This window comes from Mycteria americana, chromosome 5 (genome assembly GCF_035582795.1).
Source record: "Mycteria americana isolate JAX WOST 10 ecotype Jacksonville Zoo and Gardens chromosome 5, USCA_MyAme_1.0, whole genome shotgun sequence".
NCBI classification, from domain to species: domain Eukaryota; kingdom Metazoa; phylum Chordata; class Aves; order Ciconiiformes; family Ciconiidae; genus Mycteria; species Mycteria americana.
The window spans coordinates 29,981,549-29,998,014 of NC_134369.1; the positions used below are offsets into that span (position 1 = coordinate 29,981,549).

General features: G+C 45.6%; 1 protein-coding gene across 1 annotated transcript in view; it reads left to right on the forward strand.

The window, feature by feature from the left end:
• LRP4 (LDL receptor related protein 4) overlaps positions 1-16,466 on the forward strand; it is an 87,738-nt gene that overhangs the window by 58,464 nt on the left and 12,808 nt on the right. Inside the window, exons 6-25 of the mRNA XM_075501617.1 lie at positions 2,246-2,374; positions 2,713-2,832; positions 2,963-3,088; positions 5,418-5,543; positions 5,992-6,126; positions 6,295-6,420; positions 7,496-7,726; positions 8,026-8,182; positions 8,545-8,762; positions 9,102-9,278; positions 9,855-9,977; positions 10,690-10,898; positions 11,523-11,604; positions 12,269-12,374; positions 13,347-13,548; positions 13,875-14,064; positions 14,319-14,450; positions 15,127-15,267; positions 15,994-16,080; positions 16,294-16,465. Coding sequence (XP_075357732.1) covers positions 2,246-2,374; positions 2,713-2,832; positions 2,963-3,088; positions 5,418-5,543; positions 5,992-6,126; positions 6,295-6,420; positions 7,496-7,726; positions 8,026-8,182; positions 8,545-8,762; positions 9,102-9,278; positions 9,855-9,977; positions 10,690-10,898; positions 11,523-11,604; positions 12,269-12,374; positions 13,347-13,548; positions 13,875-14,064; positions 14,319-14,450; positions 15,127-15,267; positions 15,994-16,080; positions 16,294-16,465 — 2,989 coding nt within the window. The remainder of the gene's footprint in view (positions 1-2,245; positions 2,375-2,712; positions 2,833-2,962; positions 3,089-5,417; positions 5,544-5,991; positions 6,127-6,294; positions 6,421-7,495; positions 7,727-8,025; positions 8,183-8,544; positions 8,763-9,101; positions 9,279-9,854; positions 9,978-10,689; positions 10,899-11,522; positions 11,605-12,268; positions 12,375-13,346; positions 13,549-13,874; positions 14,065-14,318; positions 14,451-15,126; positions 15,268-15,993; positions 16,081-16,293; position 16,466) is intronic.

Sequence of the window (16,466 nt, forward strand, 5' to 3'; positions counted from 1 at the left end):
CCGTTCTTTTTCCTGTTGTCGGATTCCTGCCTGAAATTTCGGGGGGGGGGGCTCTGCTCACTGACAGCATCCTCAGGGACTGCACGTCCCCAGCTGGCACACTGCAGGGGCTGCCTGGCTGACCAGCCTCTCTTCACTTGGATGCTTTATGCAGGACGTTGTCCGAAAAGGGCTGATAGGACAAGTTAGCTGGAAGCCGATGTGACTGATGGGGAAAGGGGGGGGGCTGTGAGAGCCCACAACAGTTGTTTTCTCCTCCACCTTCACAGGCTTGTAGGAAGTGGGACAGGAGTCTATTATGTCCCTTCCTAACCCCCACTGCCTCTCTCCCCTGTCTGTGAGCACTGTTGGTGTCTGTGGAAGTTGCAGCGGTCCCTTCCCCCACCCTGCTCTCAAAGGCATTTTGCAGAATTTGTTCTAGATAGCAGGAAACTTCAAAAGGCTCTGGGAGGGGGATCAGGGCCGCCAGCTCCTGAAGGGCAGGGGGAGTGGATGCATGGGGGAGTTGTCTTTTATCTCTCCAGATAATGAGAGTTGGCAGGGAGCCAGGGGCTGCAAAAATTTCTAAGGCAGGAAAGGGCTCTAAGAGGAAACCAGCCTCTCTCCCTCTCCTTTCCCTCTCTCCCTTTCTCGTTCCCTTGCCTGTTGCTTCCCTGCAGGCCATGAATAGACCCTTGGGAAGGGAGGGGAGGTGTTTCAACCTTGCCTCCTATGGGAGGGGAGAGGCACCCAGAACTGGTACCCCTGCTTCTCTGAGCTGGAATGCTTCTCCAGTCCTGGCCGGCAGTTGTCTCTATAAGGCATTTTAAGTAACTTGCTAAGAAGCTGAGTTTGGCTACCTCTTATCTTGCTCCATGTGGTTGTCATCTTTTCCTTATCTCCAATCCTGCTTATCATTCATCTAGGAGAAGGTGGGACTATACTGTTCTTTTTTGTGTGTTTTTTCTTTTTTGTGTGTGTGTGTATTTCTTTTGGCGGTGTGTGTGTTATAATTGAATCATACTACATGAGAATTTAAGTCACTGACTTAATTTTCTCCTCAAGGAGACCTAAACGTTCCTTTCAGGCTCCTTTGATGACGCACACGTTAACACACGTTTTAGTATCCAGCTGCTGGATGCTCACTGCTCTTACTGCATGCCTGCAGGCTGTGCCCACTACTTCAGGTTGGAGAGGCAGGTGTAGTTCACTTCCCAGACTGTCAGTCTTTCTTTTCCATTTTGTTTAATGGATTTATTTTCAGAGCTCCTCAGTTGGAAGATTCATATGCCTGAAACATGCAGTTCATTCTCTGGACAGTACGGGAAGAGGTGTCAGATTCTGTTGTGTGGGACTCAAAATGTTTTTCATCCCTTCCCACATAGTGTACTGTTGAACAGAGAACAGTGGATAAATCCTTGACTGTAAGTTTGTTGGGCTTTGCCCAGGGTCATCTGTCTGGCAGTGCTCCTTACTGATACGGCAAGGTTTGTTTTGGTGACAGCTTGAGAGGAAAGGGAGGGAGAAAATCTTCAAAGGTCAGGTGCAGACCTGGGCACTTTGCTGCTTGCTTGCTTCCTTTGATCTTCAAGTGCTTATTTTTGTTAAAATTTTAAAGGAATCATTCCATACTTTAACCTTGCATTCTGACATGCCTCAATCCTTAATACAGAGCTACCCCAAAGGGTAGCTGTATTTCTCCATCTGTTTTTGTATCTACCTTTTTCAGGTTTAATAAACAATTTAAACACTTTCTGGAGGGCACCAGGACATAATATCTCAAGCATAAGATAGAAGGTGATACTTATGGATCCTTTTTGTTGCTTTTGCATCAGCCCTTCCTTCTTCATAGCTGTTTCCTTCTCTAGAACTTAAAGGCTCTTGAAAAGTTAGTGTTTATAGACTATCATCCTATGTAACATATTTTTTTATTTTTTTTTATTTTATTTTATTTTATTTTATCTTATTTTATTTTATTTTATTTTATTTTATTTTTATTTTATTTTATTTTATTTTATTTTATTTTTAGTGGATTGTCTGCACAGGTGTCTTTATATTTAGGTTTAACCTGCCCCTTAGTGAAGCACAAACAGCATTCAGGTTCCTCTCAGTAATACAAGTCATGCAGAGATATGCAGCAATGGCTAGAAATTTCCAACACCTTTCCATTGAATACTTGCTAGTCCGTTATTAGACTGAGAAGGTTGCATCTAGACTGGATTGTGCCCTGTCACCTCAGGCATTTTTTCTTTGATTCCCTTGTTAGCATCAGATGTTCCAGCTGCTACCTGCAGCTTGGAGGAGTTCCAGTGTGCATATGGACGCTGCATCTTGGACATCTACCACTGTGATGGTGACGATGACTGTGGGGACTGGTCTGATGAATCTGACTGCTGTAAGTTAGTGCAGGTTGATATACTGGTCCAAGCATCTGAGTTGCAAACCTAAATGGATTTTGCATTGGCTGGAGGGGGGTTGCAGTGTAGACAGCAATCTAATTGGTCACACTTAAGCTGGGTCTTTCGTTTTTTTTTTTTTAACTCGGGAAAATGAGAATAGTGATGGCAACTGTGTAGTCAGTATGCTTCCGCGTACAGGAATTAAAGCAGTTTCCAGGAGGGGTCTATTCGGGACCAAGTTCCACAATAGTGGAGTGTAAGGGTGGTGCTGAGGGGCTCTGGGGATGTTACAATGGTCTGAGTTTGTTCTTCATATTCTTTATCATTTCTGCAGCATCTCACCAGCCTTGTCGCTCTGGAGAGTTCATGTGCAACAGTGGCTTGTGCATTAATGCTGGCTGGAGGTGTGATGGAGACTTTGACTGTGATGACCAGTCAGATGAGAGGAACTGCAGTGAGTGCTGGGAACTGGTGGAAGTGTTCAGTTTCTGTGGATGCAAAAGAGTGTTTGGGACTGTCAGCTTTGGAATTGGGTCTCTTCTAATCCTTCTCGCTCATCTAATGTTCTTTTTTTGGTCCCTCAGCTACATCTATGTGCACAGCTGACCAGTTCCGCTGTAAATCAGGGCGCTGTGTCCGTCTGTCCTGGCGTTGTGATGGGGAAGATGACTGCTCTGACAACAGCGATGAGGAGAACTGTGAGAACACAGGTTTGGCCTGCTGCCTTACTGCTTATAGCTAATGTTTCCATCCTGGAGGTAATAGGTAGTGAAGTCTCTTTTGGATTGCTTCACTGAGTTCAGCCTAGAGTTTCTGTCCTTCCCAAGGAATGGGATCTATAGGCTATTTTACACTCTTGCAAACAGGTGCAGGTCTGTATGCTTGAAGTAACGTAAGTGATGGTGTTTTCTGGTCAAATACCAGATTCCTGTGTCTTCCTATCCTGTCCCTACACTATGAATTACCACAGAGCTCCGAGATTATTCCATTCAGACTTAGAAACATTAACAGCATGCAAAGTTGCTACCTTTGTCAAATGGACTATGTCTAACTCCTGCCTTCTAGATAGTTCTGGATAGCTTTCCTGTTGCCTTGTGAAATTGCCAAGCGATTCTAGCAGGCAGTGGAATCAAAAAGGGCGTTTTGTGGAAGTGAAGGATAAAGCCTTTGTTTTAGAGGTTAAGGGTGTCAGCTTCCCCCTTAGATATTTGCTCAGGAGTCTCTCTTTCTCTTTCTAGTAATCATTTCCCATATAGCCATTCTTTTATATAATAGTGGTTATGGAGAAGAGGAGGGTTTCAACAGACCCTAGTGTTATGGTAGGATTCAAGGAATGTCTAGAATCTTCTATTTTCCTTAAATCCTTCAGGATGTTTGTAGGCCTTGTTGCGGAATAGTGTGTACTGGTCCATGAATGCATCCCAGTGAGTGGAGCCCAGCTGTGCATACTCACCCTTCTCAATCAGTGTATTTTAAACAGTGGGTTTAGGGGTGACAGAAGGGATTTGTGAAACTGTACCCCTTGTTTGGGCCTGTTGAGGAGGGGAGAGTAGGTGTTCTACAAGGACAGCTGAACTCAGAGGAGCTGGAGGGGCACACTTTGTAGCCATTTGAGAACAGCTGCTCTAGACTGGCCAGCTGTCATGAGCACCAGTGTGCAGGAGATGGTGATGATCCTGGAAAAAGCAATTGTACTTAAAGACAAGCCGGTAACCCTGTTTCCTCATCCTGATAACAAAGGTATTTAGAGGTACTGAAAGAACAGTTGCCACCCAGAAGCCAAGTCAAACTTCCAGAGCCACTGAAATTCAACCTCTCCACCTCAAGGTGGTTGAGTACAGCTATTGTTACTGTAAAGTTAGTTGTGCGGTTCTGCTTTAGGTCTATGGTGATAGTCAGCAGGTAAAAATTAACTCAGGGCTTCCAAGCAGAATGTGTACTGGCTCATCTAAGCAAAGTAGTGTGCTGTCTCAAATGTCTGTAGCAAGAGTTAAAATCCTGTGTCACCTCTTGGATTTAGAGCAGAATTATATTTTTATTGGCCATAGAGAGAAGATTCCTAGAATACTAGGAGATCAGCTGATGTAAGGCTCTTTATGTTCGATATGACAAATGCAGTCCAAGTTTCAGAATCCTTTGTATAAAGCATTCCTGTGCTCTGAAAAGTGAATCTGCATGTGATTTGGTTTTATGTTCACAGTTGGTGTGTCTGTTAGTTCTTATTTGTACTTGTTGTTAATCTCACAACTACCCTTTTCTGTGCTGCTTACAGGCAGTCTGCCAATCTAATTGTTTGCTGATAACTGTATTGTCCTGTTGTCTTCCTAGGATTATCAGAGGGTGATGATTTGGAAACGACTAACCAAGTCAGCTTAAGCAGTACAAGAAATAAGAGGCAACAGGACAGTGCATTTATTGCGGAAGAAACAATCAGATTGGCAAAGCCCCTACAAACAGTATTACTTTACTTACAAGAATTCTGTAGAGTCTCCCTGCCAACAGCAGAAGTCGAAGCGTGTAGCTCATGTGTGAAATCCTGTTGCCTGAGCTCAGATTTCAAGGATGCATGTAAATCTCATTCCAAGTCCGTCACAGTGCAGTTAGGGCTGGAGAAGACACTCATTCCTAGGCAGGTTTAAGATCCATAGCCATGCTGGGATGACATATCAGATGATTAAAGTGAGGAACTGACTCCTCTCTTGCACATGCTGAGTAGGGTTGTGGAATCTGGAACCAAAGGGAACTAAGCCAGGACCTTCCAGTCATTCTGAGAGAAACTAAATAGCTGAACTTCCCAGTAAAGCAACATTGGACTCAGTCTGGAGGAGAGTTTGCAGGCCTCCAAATCAGCGTAAAGATATGTGGAGCAGTAAAGAGTGCAAGATGAGCTGAATTCGAGGAAAGAGGAAGTCATGGATTTGTGCTCATATGTAAACTTTGTAACAAATCTTAGAAAACATTCTGTATCCTTTTCTTCACCATGACTGTTGTTCTGTCAGTAAGCTGTGGTGTGCTTACTTTCACCTTCTTCTATCGCAGGGACCCCTCAATGTGCCCCAGACCAGTTCCTGTGTGGGAACGGGCGTTGTATTGGCCAGAGGAAGCTGTGCAATGGAGCAAATGATTGTGAAGATGGCAGTGATGAGAGTCCGCATCAAAACTGCCGTAAGTTCTCCAAGTTCAGTCTTAAACATAAATGGAGGCACTGTGATGTGTGGGAGTCTGTCTGGTGTTGCTGAAGGATGTGTGTAAGGAAGAAAGCCTGGGTTGTGATAATGGGAGAGAGTTGAAGACTGTGGAAAATGACCTTGGTGGTTTTGCCGATTACATACTGCAGACAAGGAATAATGAGGAGAAGATTATGATCTCAGGTATCAAAGTTTGTCTGCAGAGATACTGAATCCTAAAAGCATCTTGTTCTGAGCTTCGTTGTCCCCTTTGGTTGTGGCCTGCAGGGGAGAGTTCTGACTGCGAAGAGGCAGCTTCCAGCACAGCCTGTGTCCTCACCCTCTTGCTCAGCCTGTTCTGAAAGGTGACTGCTGCCTAACAGCTGAGGACACAAGCAGCTGCCTTGTGGTTTCAGCTCAGTTATCTTCACATGTCCCTTTTGCAGGTCCACGAACAGAGGAGGAGAACTGCAATGTCAACAATGGTGGCTGTGCTCAGAAGTGCCAGATGGTACGAGGGATGGTGCAGTGCACCTGCCATACAGGTTACAGGCTCCTGGAAGATGGCCGATCATGCCAAGGTGGGTTTTTGGAGCAGTAGCCTCCTCCCTGCTGCTTTGATGTGCTTGAAGTTGATGGCTATGATAGGTTGCAAATTAGAGCATGAAATCAGAAGAAAGCTACTGGAGAGATTGCCTGGCTTGTTGATAATCTAATGGTAACTTTCTCCCTTTGTCTGTAACATGCAGATGTGAATGAATGTGCTGAGGAAGGTTACTGCAGCCAAGGCTGTACCAACAGCGAAGGAGGCTTCCAGTGCTGGTGTGAGCAAGGCTACGAGCTGCGACCTGACAAGCGTAGCTGCAAAGCTCTAGGTAAAGAGGCGTTCAAACTTATTTTGGTGTGTGCGTGTTGGTCCAGTTCTCATAATTTTGTCTCTAATGCTTCGTTGGCAGCATTATGCTGTTCACTAAGCCAACGTGTGAGGAAAAGGAAGTACCTGGATTTGTATTAGATATGCCCAGGTTGTTGGTGAATGCCTGGGAAAATTTTGTGTGATCTTGACCATGGAGAGATACTTCACTGTTTCCTTTCCCTGCCAGCAGGACAGCCCTTGCTGCCTTTTCCTAGTCCCTTGTCATTCCTGGTGATCCAGACCCTGGGACAAAAACAGCCTTCTGCCTCTGCCTCTGTTCAGGAAGTGTCTTAACCTTTCCAGTCAGTGATGGTGTATCACACCTCCTTGTGGTTTGACCCTTGATGCTGGTCACCAGTCCTGAATGCTGTGAGTGGATGCTGTATGGACATGTCCTGTTTTTTAAGGGCATCTATACACTTGTTTAACTTTATTCCTCAGCTCCTACATTAGAGGAGCTGAGGAATTAGAAATTCCATTTAAAGAATTAAGATTTTGTTAGGAATTGCCCTAATGAAATCCATAATGGATGTTGATATTGGTTGTTTGGTTTTTTTGTGTGGGTTTGGTTTTTTTTAAAATTTTCTTTTCTTTTTCTCTGCAGTGGAAGTACCTGCTGAGTTTGTATCTGGCTGAGGCAGATTTTAACTGTGTCTTGTCTGTGGTAGAAGATGTGGTAGAGCATGTGTGTTTGTATGGCTAGGAGACGGATATAGGAAAAGAAAACTATAGTCCAGCTGCCAAGTGGCTGCCTAGTGGTATGGTTTTAGAGGCTGAGGTGAGGTGGGCTTAGGTGAGATCTGGAATGATCACTTCTTGCTGAGTGAATGTTTGCCAAAAGGTTTAAAACTGCTCATCTTTGAGTTAGGAGTGTGTATTGAGGATGTGAAAACAGTTCTCTGAAGTGTTTTGCACTTGGGAGTTGATTTCTTGCTGCCAGTACTGCAAAACTATGTTCTGGGACTTGGTGCAGAGGGAATGGTAGGCAGGACCCTGTCAAAGTACTCTAATGCTGTCTTCCTGTATATTCTCAGGACCAGAGCCAGTGCTGCTCTTTGCCAATCGAATTGATATCCGACAAGTGTTGCCTCATCGCTCAGAGTATACACTGCTCCTGAACAACCTGGAAAATGCCATTGCCCTTGACTTCCACCACAGCAAGGAGCTGGTGTTTTGGTCTGATGTCACTCTCGATCGCATCATGAGGGCCAATCTGAATGGTAGCAATGTGGAAGAGGTGGTTTCCACAGGGCTGGAGAGCCCAGGTGCGTCACCACAAAAAAGGCAAAAGCCTGGGGACTGACCATGGTGTGAGAATAGGGGTGGGTGAGTGGAGAAAAGTGGGTACCCAGCATTCAAAATGGAGTGCATCTCCCTGAGCAAGGGAATGGGTTGGATGGAATGGGTGTGAGATCAGTGTCCCCATGGAGTTAATCTTGGGTGACGGGGGAAGAGACAGGAGGACTGAATTGGGCCTCTTCTGAGGCAGACAGGGAAAGGAAAATTTTTCTGAGCAGATCCTGCTCCTGGTTTCATTCTGTGCTTAATTCTCCCCTGGAGATAGGTGGACTTGCTATTGACTGGATCCATGACAAATTATACTGGACGGACTCTGGGACATCTCGAATTGAAGTAGCAAATTTGGATGGCACTCACAGGAAAGTGCTTTTGTGGCAGAACCTGGAGAAGCCCCGAGCAATTGCCCTACATCCTATGGAGGGGTGAGTGAAAACGTAGGACCCCAGTGAGCCCTCCATGCAAGTGCTTCCAGGTGAACATTGAAAACCCCATCCTTGGTCACAAAGGCTGCCTGTGGGCTCAAGCCTTCGTTTGGTACTGCCAGTTTGGGGAACCTGGCAATGCTGGGGGCCTTCAGAGACTTAATCCTATTCTGGGCCCTTCAGGCTTCACCAGCCTGAAAGTGCTGGGTATTACCTTGTTGGCGGTCACTTCTCCCATGGCTGTGACCAAATCTCATACTCAAGGTCACAGGACTGATAACTGTTTTGCCCTGATAGGGACTGAGCTGGGTGCAGTATGTGGGACATGAGTTTTCTAGCCTGTCTCTCCCTGCCTCCTCCAGCACTATCTACTGGACTGACTGGGGCAACACTCCTCGCATTGAGTATTCCAACATGGATGGCTCTAATCGGCGCATCATTGCGGATACGCACCTCTTCTGGCCCAATGGACTGACCATTGACTATGCAGGACATCGAATGTACTGGGTGGATGCCAAACATCATGTCATTGAGAGGGCTGACCTCGATGGGCGGAATAGGAAGGCTGTTATTAGCCAAGGTAAGTAACAGGGCTGTGTACGGGGTGTGATCTCTGCAGTAAAGAAGTCAGAGTAGCACAGTGCTACTCTGAGTTTCAGGGCCACTGGCTCCTGCTTCTATGCTTGTCTCCTGTTCTTTCACTGTGGGATGAATTCTGCCACCACTGAGCGATGGGGTTTGCTACCCGGTCTTCAATGGACAGGAGAGAGGAATTGTCTGTTATATTAGTGGAAGGTGGATTTGAGCGGGTTGACTGTGGTAAGGCCTAAGGGGCAGTGGAAAGAGCTTTTTCTTGTCTCCTTGCTAGCCTGAGTCCTGTTGGACCTGATTATATCCGTGTATTGAATGTCTATTACAGGCCTCCCACACCCATTTGCTATCACCGTGTTTGAGGACAGTTTGTACTGGACAGACTGGCACACCAAGAGCATCAACAGTGCCAACAAATTCACAGGCAAGAACCAGGAGATCATCCGCAACAAACTCCACTTCCCTATGGACATCCACACACTGCATCCTCAGCGCCAGCCAGCAGGTAACTGCGGAGAGGGTAGAGACCCATTTGAGCCACTAGAAGACCTGCTGCCACCCACCGCCCTGTAAAGCAGGGACATGGCAAGCCTGAACTCAGCATATCGACACATCCACTGCCGACACCTCTGTCCAGAGCTCCCGCAGAGCTTGCTCCATCTGGCAGTTCAGTTGAGGTCTCCCAGCCCCGGTAACCTGGTGTTAGGTGTTACCACAGCTCCCCCTGCTGATACGTGGGAGTGGAGGCCTTTCAGTAAGAAATACTTTTGGCTTGTTTATGCAAGAGCTGTTTTGGGAAAAAAATCGTAAGTGGGTACTAGCAATGACTGACACCTCTCTTATTCCTCTTCAATTGCCATAATCTGCTCTAGAAGTGGATTGAGTTAAATGCTTTATTTTAAAATTGAGCCCTACAAATGGAGTTAGTGCTTTAGTTTATACATTTCCTTATTCTCAATTAACTTCTGGATAGACAAGTTATCTTATCCGTGTGGGTCTTGATGCCTTGACTGGTGTTTTTCCTCTTTTCTTTACTCTTTGCTTTATGCGTGGTTGTTTTTGTCTTTGGCTACTTGAGCAGGGAGAAACCGTTGTGGGGCCAACAACGGGGGCTGTACTCACCTCTGCCTGCCAAGCAGCAAGGATTACACCTGTGCCTGCCCCACGGGCTTCCGCAAGACCAGCAGCCATGCCTGTGCCCAGAGTAAGTGAGGTGGGACCACAGCCTGCATGCTCAGATGTTCAGCGGGTGGCAGAGGGTTGGCAATGGGAGTAAGCAGCAGCAGTTGCTTCCAAGGACATGCAGCTGGATGGACTGAGTTAGTAGTATTAAGGGCCCCACCAGAGGATGCTTCACCTTTTTGATGCGTTCCCCTGTTCTGCATTCCCATTGCCCTCACTAGGCTCGATGGGTGGGGATACAGAGAAGGTCCATCCTCAGGTCCTTATTTCAGGGCTGCTGTTGGTGCCATGCTACCTGTCACAGCTGATTGTTTCCGTAAAGTTCCCATAGGAGCTGTGTCAGTGATGAACAAAAAATTCAGTCCTCTTGATTGCCACACTTTCTCTTGGTTTGCAACCATGTGGAAGAATTAGGCCAACTGCCTCCTAGATTCTCAAGAGATGGCATAGCTATTTGATTTGGAGGGGGGTCTATGCCATTCTTTGAAGAATATGGTTGACTTTGTTCCCTCAGCATAGGTTACCCCCAGGAGACAGCTCCCTACTACTCTGTTCCCCCCTGCCCACCCACCCCCTTGGGTGATATTTTGCTACCAATAAAATCCTGGGCTGTGACCTGCCAGTGAGAGATGGTGTAAGTGGTTAAGGTTGGATATGGCAGGGAATTGTCTGTGTCTATCACTGTGTTGTTGAACTTAGAGAAATTAAAAGAAGACCTTTCGACCTTTGATCAGGTCTTGACAAGTTCCTGCTTTTTGCCCGAAGGATGGACATCCGTCGGATCAGCTTTGACACAGATGACCTGTCAGATGATGTCATCCCCCTTGCTGATGTTCGCAGCGCTGTGGCTCTAGACTGGGACTCAAAGGATGACTATGTCTACTGGACAGACGTTAGCACCGACTCAATCAGCCGAGCAAAATGGGATGGATCGAGTCAGGAGGTACAGTGTTAACTACGTGTGGAGGTTATCTAGCCAGGAGACTCCTTGAGCATCAGATTGGAAGCTGCTGGGATCCACTGGCCTTCTAACGAGCTGCAGTTCGTGCTGGATTTGTCGTTCATTAGTTTGCCTAGTTCTGGCTCAGAAGAGCCCTGAGATCACTGAACACTCCATACACAAGTTTGGTGTACGTTCCTGCTTGTATGGAAAACCTTGAACTGGGACATGAAGCATGTTGATTTGTAAGCTGTGGTCAATTCCTTTGTTGTAGCCCTGAAATCTGAAAGGAAGAAGTATTAAATCCTCTGTTATGTCCTACATTTGGAACAAGAGCCATGCTCCTTGGGAATGCTGTTTGCCCATGACCTTAGGCTAATGTTACCATAAATGAGGGAAACAGATTTCAAAGTTTGGAGTTACAGATTGAACAGACATGAAAAATAGATGTTTCTCCAAATGTAAGACTTATTTGAAATTCTAAGTCCTTCATGCTGTCTCTCGTATGGCATTGCTCTGCTTGGGCTTCTGCCTTTTGAAAGTTAATGTTGTTTGTGAATGGGTAGTGCACTGGGCAAGTGCTTTCTCCCTAAGGTCTAAGGTCTTTTTCTTTTTGTTTTTATTTAGGTTGTGGTGGACACCAGCCTGGAAAGTCCAGCTGGACTGGCAATTGACTGGGTCACCAACAAGCTGTACTGGACTGATGCAGGTACTGGGATCCTCTGCTTTACCTAGGCTTCTGTCTTCGTTATTAGTCATGAAAACTGAAAAACAGCTGGGTAGTTCTATCTGTCTCATTCCAAATTTGTCTGCTTCTGTCTAGCAAAAAAATGGAGTTTCATCTCATGTGCTTCTAACAAAGTGGGAGTTGAGGTGGAATCCTTAGTTTAATCCTCTTTGCAGTATCCCCAGTACTAATTCTGTAGAAGGGTTTATAGTAGAAGTCAAGCATCACTGTTGTCTTGCTGCAGAGCTTGTGATTGTGTGTGTTTACGTATCTTCCAACAGTGTATCTTGGGGTGCAGCAGGTAGTACTTGGAGGATGTTCCCTGCTGAAGAGTCATAGTTCAGAGAGATGATAGGAAGGTGATTCTTTTCTAGCTGTTCTCTCATGCCTACGGAGATACCTTGATGCCTTAGGAAAGAGCTGATTTGCATTCATACAGGACTTAGCACCAGTGACAGCCACAGAGGTGACTTCAGAGATCTAATGGAAGGTGACACTTTGAGCCACGCTTCTTACCTATCTTCCAGCTGTGAACAGAGATGGATGGAGGGGAAGAATGCATTGTTGTATGGATGTGTTTTGCCTTAGCTCTTGTGATTCCAGAGGTCTTTGATGTCTTTCTCATTCTCTCTCTTGACTTCTGTAGGAACAGATCGGATAGAGGTCTCCAACACAGATGGGACCATGAGAACTGTTCTAATCTGGGAGAACCTAGACAGACCTAGAGATATCGTGGTGGACCCTGTTGGAGGGTGAGAAATTCTTTCTTCTGGGATGACATGGCAATTCTTGCATGTTTAAAGATGTTAAGGTTCTTTGGTTTTGTGCAGTAGTCTTTCTCTCTGGTGCCCTTGTTCTACATCCTGCCAAACACTGAAATTAGAGACCTGATTTTGGATGCTAGTGGAACAAGATAAGCAGGGATAATTGCCTGTTGTGCTGTAGAGCTTGCAGGAGCTGGCTGGTGTTTTCATTTGTTTATCCTGGGGACATAATAACTAAAGGTGTGGTACAAAAAGTGTTGAGAATGAGGCCATCTAGATCTTTTCTGTTTCTTTATTTTACATCTATGTTGAATTTATATTCAAGCTCTCTGTTTATCAACCAGCGTTCAGTCAGAAGGATCTCTTCAGGTAAATTACTGCTTATCTCAAGCAAGCTGTAACATTAGTGGCCTCTTGGCTTCAAAGCACTGTGTCAGAGTATTGAGGGATGTGCCATGGAAAGCAAACTTGAGTAGAGTAACAGAAATAAATGGTTTCAATAACAGATTTTGCTTCTGAATCATAAGACCTTGTGGAGCTGGGGATAGGCTGGATAGGAAGAAGCTTGCCAGCCATTGCTTTAGAAGCATTGAAGGTCTTGAATAAAGGTGTGCTATTCTTTCCTGTAGTGGATTACTGGAAGACCAATGCAGCAAGAGTATAAAGGGCCAGTGGTGGAGACTGCTAAATAATTGGTTAATTTTTAGACCTTGAACTATTACGTTGAACTTTTTCCTCCATGTTGTAATTAGGGCAGCACATGGGCAGTAGAAGTTATATAAATTTGAGTATGATCTTAGGTACAAGAACCCAAGGCTAGACATGAGTACAATATTAGTCTAATGCTGCTTCCTGCTGGGGCCTGAAGGCACCAAGCTCTCTTGCTTGTCTGTAACACTGCCTGGCCATAGCGGCAGTGAAGGAGTGTGGGCAATCACTTCTCTCTGTGCTTGTGTTCAGGTTCATGTACTGGACTGACTGGGGAGCCAGCCCAAAAATTGAGCGTGCTGGTATGGATGCCTCAAACCGCTTGGTGATCATTTCCTCCAACCTGACATGGCCTAATGGCTTGGCAATTGACTATGAGTCACAGCGCTTGTACTGGGCAGACGCAGGCATGAAGACCATCGAGTATGCCAATCTGGATGGAAGCAACAGGAAGGTAAGGAAGCCATCTTTGAGGAGGGAGTCTGGGAGTCTGAGGTTTAAGTCCTAGAGCACAGAGTGCTGATGGCCCCTGCCTCTCTTTCCAGTTGAAAGTGAAATCTCCAAATCAAGACATGCTGAACTGCTTTCACTGGGAGAGAAGAGCTCCCTTTCAGTTGCAAATTGCGTGTGAGGGAACCTCCTTTTGAGGGCTAACTTGCCCCATCACTCTCCTTTTGCTGTGACTGTACATTATGATGTTGAGAGGGGGCAAAGGAAGCCTCTTCCCCTTAGTGACTTCTTAGTAATGTTTTTTGGGGGGGCTGGGGGTAATCTGACCAGGTGCTGATTGGGAGCAATCTGCCTCACCCCTTTGGACTTACTCTTTATGGCGAGAGAATCTACTGGACAGACTGGCAGGCCAAAAGCATCCAGAGCGCAGATAGAAGGACTGGGCAGGCTCGGGAAACGCTGCAGGACAATCTGGAGAATCTTATGGATATTCATGTTTTCCACCGGCACAGGCCACCAGGTACAGAGCTCGCCCCAAGCCACACTGAGCTGAGAGCTTGCTCAAGCTCTGGTATGTGGCACAGCTCTCCTGCAAGGAGCTGACCTATCTTGTCAGCCCTCAATGCCTTAAGTCTCTGGGTGGAATATGAGAGCATGAAAATAACTTTTGGCTTGGTATTTAAGGGCATTCTAGAATGCATTTCTAGAGCTGTTGCACCCCTTTTTTGTGCCTGTGCCTACTGGCTTATGGATTTCTCATCCTCTTTCCTATAGTACATACAGCATGTGAAGTTAGCAATGGAGGCTGCAGTCACCTGTGCCTTTTGGCACCTCTTCCAAAAGGTTACAGCTGTACCTGCCCTACTGGGATCAACCTGCAATCTGATGGAAAGACCTGCTCCCCTGGTGAGTCCTCTCTGTAGGATCCTCCTTGCAGTTTAGTATCACAGCTACGTTTTGCTCCTGCCTTATTAGATAATAAAATTCACTTTTATGTGCTTATCTCCTTTGTCCCTTGAAAAACTCATTTGATACCTGTACCTTCAATTTGAGTAGGAATTACTATGAAGAAACTTACCGATAAGTGGATTGATGCAGAAGAAGTTTTTCTTGAAATTATGTTGGGCAACTAAACCAGATGTCACATTTTTCCCCATACTTTTGCCCTAATCTTGGATGGATTCTTTTTTAACTACAAGGTGCTATATTCTTTAATAGGTCTGTACACACTCCTCCCATGGACCTTCTTTTTGGGGATTGTGGAAGGTACTTGGCTTCAGGCCATGGTACATCCACTTTTTCTCCTTAGCAGGAAGAAACTGACTTCTAATTCCCATTTCCTACACATCTTAGCAGAAGTAACTCTTCTATGAGTGCACTCCTTTTCAACTTGGATGTAAAGAAGCATTCAGTAACACTCAGTAAAGCTTTTGTACCCAGACTCCCCATAAGCCAAGATCTGCCTGAGAACTTCCCCTTTTCCACTGAAGTGGATGTCACCTCCAGAATGTTCAATAAATGATGCCTACAGTTGACTGAACTTGTTTCTTGCTTATATCTGTCCATTTTCAACTCTCTTCAGGAATGACCAGCTTTCTGATCTTTGCCAGAAGGACTGACATCCGGATGGTCTCTCTGGATATTCCCTACTTTGCAGATGTTGTCGTCTCAGTCAATGTCACCATGAAGAACACCATTGCAATTGGAGTGGATCCTCGTGAAGGTCTGAACTTCTTAGTGTATCCGACTGTCTGTTTGAAAGGCAACAAGTGACTTCATATCTAAATGTCTGAGTAAAGACCCAGGCACAGATCTTGCTGTAGGTTGTGAATTTGGGTAGGTTTTTTTTTCTAGTACGTGCTGCAAATATTCTTTTCCAATCAGGAAAGGAATGTCCTTATAGGAAAACAGAGAACACCAACTCTGTGGAAAAAGCTGCCTGCTATATTGACTGAGATTCCTGTACATTTTGGATTTAAGAAAGCTTTCCTCCTGCTGAAGCCTTTTACAGCAGTAGAGCTGAGACTCTGGCTGTTTCTGTATGCTAAACATCTGATGCTATGCTGGATGTAAACCCATTGTTGTACAGTAAGGTAGATGATACGATTGCTGTCCTCTGGGACATTTTGAGAAATCAGATGTGGGACTCTCTACTACTAGCTGATAATGAGTTATGTGTTCTCTGGCCTTGTGTAAAGGTCAGAGTGCCAGTGCACCTACATATTTTGGGGAGGATTGAAACAAGGTAATTTGTACTGTTTTATCACTCTAGCTTAATAGTCTTATGCTGCTGGTATTCCTGTGCAGTCAGATCTGTTTTGAATGGTTTAGCTAGTAGTCAGAGACCTGGATCTGTTTTTTAAGGATTTTGCTGTTTGGTTGTTGGGGTTTGTTTTGGTTTGGTTTTGTTGTGGGCTTTTTTTAAGTTTCTCTTTCTTCTTCCACCCAGGAAAGGTTTACTGGTCAGACAGCACACTGCGGAAAATCAGCCGGGCTGCCCTTGATGGCTCACAATTTGAGGACATCATCACTACAGGTAAGAGAGATTTTGGCCTGGAAGCCTCTCGCCTCCATGCAGCATGAAAAGAGAGATTCTCTGATACCCTGGTAGAATAATCTTTAAATTTTCGGTGGAAGGGCAAGCAAAGCCTAAAGCAACTGTCTGATGAGGTGCACAAGGGGAATATCAGAAGTTCCTGACTAAGCTGGGAGGATGAGCAGTGACCAGTACACCTTTCTGTTTTCTCAGGTCTGTTGACTACAGATGGGCTGGCTGTGGATGCTATTGGCAGGAAGATATATTGGACAGACACAGGAACAAACCGGATTGAAGTGGGGAACCTTGATGGCTCCATGAGAAAAGTCTTGGTCTGGCAGAACCTGGACAGCCCTCGGGCAATAGCTTTATACCATGAGATGGGG